The following is a 5,617-nucleotide window of genomic DNA, read 5'->3' as shown; positions in this document are numbered from 1 at the left end:
TTTTTTTTACCGGGCTGCTCAGTGAGAGTGAGGGAGGGGGAAAAACAACTTTGCCCGCCGCAGCTCTCTCTCCTGTTACCAGCGCCTGTTCCTCTTACCAGGTTCTCGTAGCTCCGGGGATGCTCCTTGCCCGTCCAGTCCGTGCGCTTGGGCAGCAGCTGAGGGAGGGAAGAGAGGGCGCCCCGTGAGCGGCTCCCCCCTCCCCCGAGGAGCCCCCCGGCAGCGCCCGGGATGGGGCGGGGGAAGCGGGAGAGCGAGGGAAGGGGGAGGGAGGCCGCAGGCGGGGCGAGTGCCGGGTGCACGGCGCCGCTCTTACCTCTTTCTCCGCCACTTCTCGGATCAGGACCTGCAGCAACAACAAAAGCGGGGCATGAGAAAAGGTTTCAAAAAGAGAGAAAAAGGGACAAGGAGGACGAGGCGGCCAGCGCGCCGCCCGATCATCCGCCCTGCCCGGCCGCCCCCTCCCCGCCAGGCCCGGCGGCGCCATCCATCCATCCCTCCATCCATCCATCCCTCCATCCCCTACCTGAGCCGCTTGTTGGCATGGTCCGTCCTCCAAAAAGCGAGCGATGAGGAAGTAGAGCTCTGCGGGGAGAGGAGAGGCCGTCAGGGCTGGAGCTCGCCCCTTTCCCGCGGGCTTCCCTTTCTTCCCCCTGCCCGCCGCCCCTCTCCGGCTCCGCCAGCCACCACTCACCCGCTCGCAGCTCCGCCGTGTGCCGGCTACCGCCGTCCCCGGACATGGCGAGGCGAAAACCGGGGAGGGGAGGGGGGGAAAGGGGGAAAAGGGGGGTTGCCCGGGCCGCGCTCCCGCGGCAGCGTCGGGTCCCAGCGAAATGTGCCCGCCCGGTCGCTGTCACTGCTCGTTCACCGGGGAGAGTCTCGGCTCCACCATTCAACCCACGGGCAGCAGCAGCAGCAGGAGGAGGAGGAAACAACAACTCGCAGCCGCCCGCCGCCAACGCCGCCGCCGTCGCCGCCAGCCAGCGCGATCGAGCGCGATCCCTCCGCCCGGAGAAAGAGTCCCCTCCTCCTCCGCGCCCCCTCCTCAGCCCCCACGGCCCCGCGCGCCGCCCCTTCCCCCCGCGCCCCCCTCCAGTCCCCGGCGCTGCCTGGCGGGGGCAGCCAGGCGGGGAAGAAGGGGGGAGCCGGGCTCTCCTGCCCCCCGGCTGCCGCCCCGCTGCCGCGGCGGCCCCCGGCGCTGTCCGGCGCTGGAGGGGAGAGAGGGGCGAGCGCTACGCGTTTATTAGCGGGAAGGCGGGCGGGCTGTGGCAGAAGATGTCGGCGGGGTGGGCGGGAAGGCGGCGGGCGGGCGGTGAAAGGCGCTTTCTCTGCGCGGTGCCGGAGCGCGGAGGGATACGACGCACGGGGAGGAGGAGGGGCTGCGGCGGGGCAGCGGCGACTCGCGGCGGCGGCGGCGGCGCTGGAAGTTCCCGAGTTCTAGCGTCGCAAGAATGGGAAGCGAGCGAAGCCAAAATGCCCCCGGGGAGCGCGGCCCCACTGGGGAAGGCCGGCGCTTCCACACTCCTCGCTCGCCGAGGCTCCCCCCTAGCCCAGCCCGCTCCCTCGGAGCCAGCCAGGGACCTCGGGGCTCGGCCAGGGGCTTTGGCATCTGCGCGTAAGTGCCACAGTGTCACGCGTTGTTGGTTCTTATTCTTGCAACATCGTGCCCGGGTTCCTGCCGTGGGTCTGGAGCGGGGGGGAAATCCCAGAAAGCCCAAAACAGCCAGAAAGGCGCCTTTCTTCGTTGTTCGCTGGGGCTACCCAGGCGGCTCCGCCTGAGGGGTGAAGGGCTCGCAGGGCGCTCGCTTTGAGAACTTCCCTTTAAAAATAAATAAATAAATAAATAAAAAAGCAAAAACCAAAACAACCAAACAAACCCCGACAGCTGATAACGATTTTATTCATTGCTCTTGCCGCCAACCAGATCAGACATACCGGACTGACGAATCTCCTGCCTTCCAGGAGCGATGGGCAGAGAGGAGGAGTGTTGTCAACGCGAGGACGAGCGATGGATGGTGATGCCTGCAACCTATGGCTGAACTGGAGGTAATTCACTAGCGGATCGATAACCTACCGAAGGTTCCTGAAAGGCTGCAACATTGTACGGAGCCCGGTTAGCGGTTAAATCGTTTCTTTATTTAATATTTGCTAGCTTGAGGATACTGAATAAAACGTTCTGGTTTGTGCTCTGTTTCTTTACTGCTTACAGGAAAAAAAGCAAATAAAAACTAAGCAGATGTCTACTGATAATTAGCTTTTTAAAAAATCCATATCTGGTGAAGGATTTAAAGGACCATGATCGGTTGTCTTTATGTTTTGCAACGTGTCTGCGTTTTTTCAGGTCGAGTTTGGGCCTTGCAAGAACGAATGTGTTTGTGCACAATAAGAATGAATTTAGCAGGGATCAGTGGAAACAGGAGAAGCTGTAATTTTTTAATATTCCTTTAGCCTCAGTTATTAACTGATGCAACTTGTGAAGCAAAGACAAAAGTATATTTGAAATTATATAGAAACTAGACAAAGAACTATTTGTTTACTGTACATAAACCCCCCTGAAATTCTCAACTGTCTAACTTCCAACAAAATTAAATTTGAACATTTCTGTGCAGCTGGGTACTAGAGGATAACATGAGTTGAGCATTTTTATACGTGTTTCCAATGCCTGCAAGCTCAGTGTATGAGCTTGAGCTTTGTGCTTGACATGGTGAGAAAGCTTCTATGCAATCACCCTTCTGCTTTATTGAAGAAATGTTACCCTGAAAGGTTAAAGAAAGGAGGCTAAAATATCACTTATTTCTATTGTCTTATTATAAAAATTATTTTTATATAGTGGATGTCTAGATGCTGTGCATTTTTTACACACAATTATACCATGTCCTAAAAAATAATTAAAATCCTAATCTAGAAATTGTTATCATAAGGGTAAATGTATTTTGTAGGAGACATTCTTTTTTTTAAAAAAAAGCAAGACTGTATGTACTAGATTTGATTGCTACATCTGTAGCAATAATCACTATGTATTTAAAAATGTACATGTATCTCCCTTTCCCCAGATTTGTAACAATAACCACTCTGATTCAGCTTCATTTTAAATCCACACTTCAAGTAATTGAAACGGAAATGAAAGCATATTTAATGTCTAATAAAGATTTTAAAAATAAAGTGACTTGAATCTTTTCTTAGCGATGTAAAATACGTATTGTAATATCTTTTGTAGGTGATTCTCACAACAAAGGGCTACATGAATAATGTGATTAACATTTTAATTTCCCTTGATGTTTACATAAAAGAAAGTATACTGAAATATTACATCACTGAAACTGTAAACCATGCAATAGAGAAAATTTTAACAGTTAAGGAGTTTGAAAGGAGAGGAAAAACTCTCCTAGATATATTGACCCTGCTTGTTCTTTTGGCAACTCATAACTTTTTCTGTTCTATTTCAAAATACAGCCCACAGCATCAAAAAGTTCTCAGTGTTTTGACAATAAAATAAGGATTGTGTCTTTTATTTAATTTTTTTAGATCACCAACCAAAATAAAATCATAGTCCCAGACTTGAGCTTGAGCACTGCATACTACAAGCAATATTTAATAAACAGCTTTAAAAAACATACATTCCACTTCCCTTTTACAGATGAAATCTGATGGGATTTTTTTTATGTGAGGCACAACAAGAAAGTCACACACAAGAGAAAATACCTGATTATTATTGTTTGATGATTCATGTTAGAGTGAGTCCTACAAATTCCTACAACACCACAGTAACAAATATTCCATTAATTTTTCTGAGATTTTTAAAGGTTTTTTTAATTCTTTCAGTTAAAATTAAGATTTTTTTTTTTATAATGTACACAAGTGGAGAAAAATATAATCTCTGAATTTTTACTGTCTTTATTGTTTTGCTTTCTAATAATCCCTTTTCATTCACGTGATCTTTTTACCATACATTATTCTAAAATAAAATACATCAGTGCTGCTTTGTCAGCAAGATTTAGTGTTTTCAGGAGAAATTACTCTGAAAGGTCTTCATTAAAAATAGGAAAAAATAGCAATGGAATTATTTTATTTTGTGACTTTAAAATGTTAATATTCACAAACAATTGCTAAATTAATTTTACAAAAAGAGAAGAGGAAGAATAAAGTTTCATAGATTTTCCTGTTGCTGTATATTTTACGCATCAGCTATACTAAGCAAGGGACTGATCCCAAGAGTTGCTGGTTTGGGATGTCTTTTTTTTACCCTAACTTGGACTTCTTTTTTTTTTTTTCCTTCCATCCTCCTCTTCCCCCCATAAAAAGTTCTATAAGCTCTATAAGTATCTAAATACAGATATATTAGAATTCTCTTTAATTACTGGATAGCTTTGACAGATAAGAATGTAGTGTCTTTGGTTTCTTCTTGAATTTTCTGATTTCTTTCTGTACTTTTGGAATTGGTTGGTTGGAGGGTTTGGGGTAGGGTTTTTTGTTTGGTTTTGTTTTTTTTTAATGATATATTTTAGCCATTGTTTTTCTTGTACCTGTATGATTTTATACCTTGTGCACAGAAAATACATTATTTTGTCCCTAGTATCAGCAGTACTTGACATGAAAAGCCTTTCTGTTTCTTTTGAAATTTGCTCTTCTCCTTTTCTCTAGAGACAAAGAAAAGTATTTAGGGTTTGTAAATTCTCAAGCTGAACAATGTAGCTGAATATTTGAAGCATGATATGGGCAGGGGGTGGCTGAGAGCAACATAAAGCAATGACTAAGCTTTCCCTGGGTTTGGTTGGTTGGTCGGTTACTTGAACAGGGCTTTTTTGGTGGGTTTTCTCCACCTCACTGAGAATTATCACCACTAGTTGCTTGTTCATTCTTATTCTTGAAACCAACCATAAACCTTACAAGGGCAAGAAGTGTGATGAGTGCTTGTGAGGCCAGAACCAGTTTTTATTATTATCACTTGTGTTAACTTCATGCAGAAGGAACCACACATGCTAAAATACAATACTACTATGAGCAAATTCCTTCTGTAGTTTCAAACAATAACTTGGAGCTTCACATCAAAATTCATTTAAATACTCACTTGTTTGTGCTTCATGCCAGGAATACCTCCATATCTTTTCTGCACCCTGCATGGGTAACCCACCTGAACTTTCTACTATAAAGTTTGTAATAGACTGCTTACCTGCTTTGTATTCTGCCCTTTTCTGATATTAGTGAATATTAAATTATAAAATATTTTATTCTATTCTAATATTTTATTCTATTCTAATTATATTAGAATTATAGAATGCTTCTATTCTTTCTTTCCCATTTCAATGTGCCCTTTACCACAGAACATGCATGTCTTCCCACTCCACTATTTTTGAAAATATTTCCTGTTACTCCTGCTTGCTTCTCACTGGTGGTGAAGAGGAGCATAGAACTAGGCATCTGTATTACCCAAACCACTCTCAGCCCAGACAAATTAACATTTTTAAGAAAGGACACAAACAGATTAGGCTCTGAAAAATGTTTTCTATCTGTTTTCCTCCCCAGCAGCTGGAAGAGTAAAGTAAAATCACAACACTTACGAAGACAACATTAACTTTTGTGTAAAAACAAATAATTAGTTGCAAATCTACTATCGGGC

General features: G+C 45.4%; 2 protein-coding genes across 5 annotated transcripts in view; one reads left to right on the top strand and one right to left on the bottom strand.

The window, feature by feature from the left end:
- Positions 1-852, bottom strand: part of PHIP (pleckstrin homology domain interacting protein) — a 105,584-nt gene extending 104,732 nt beyond the window's left edge. For all 4 annotated transcript variants that reach the window (XM_033512940.1, XM_033512939.1, XM_033512941.1 and 1 more), the window contains exons 1-4: positions 695-852; positions 527-585; positions 317-346; positions 99-158 (exon numbers count right to left, since the gene is read on the bottom strand). In XM_033512940.1, the coding sequence (XP_033368831.1) occupies positions 99-158; positions 317-346; positions 527-585; positions 695-740 (195 nt within the window). In that variant the 5' untranslated portion in view covers positions 741-852. The remainder of the gene's footprint in view (positions 1-98; positions 159-316; positions 347-526; positions 586-694) is intronic.
- LOC107201287 (translation initiation factor IF-2-like) lies at positions 739-3,162 on the top strand. Its single transcript, XM_015620474.3, has 2 exons — positions 739-1,615; positions 1,925-3,162. Exons 1-2 carry the CDS (start codon positions 739-741, stop codon positions 2,017-2,019), a joined length of 972 nt encoding a protein of 323 aa, XP_015475960.1. The 3' UTR covers positions 2,020-3,162.
- Positions 3,163-5,617: the final 2,455 nt, after the last annotated feature.

The sequence above is a fragment of the Parus major genome, chromosome 3 (assembly GCF_001522545.3).
Source record: "Parus major isolate Abel chromosome 3, Parus_major1.1, whole genome shotgun sequence".
Classification (NCBI taxonomy): Eukaryota; Metazoa; Chordata; class Aves; order Passeriformes; family Paridae; genus Parus; species Parus major.
This window is presented reverse-complemented; position numbering and strand designations above follow the sequence as displayed.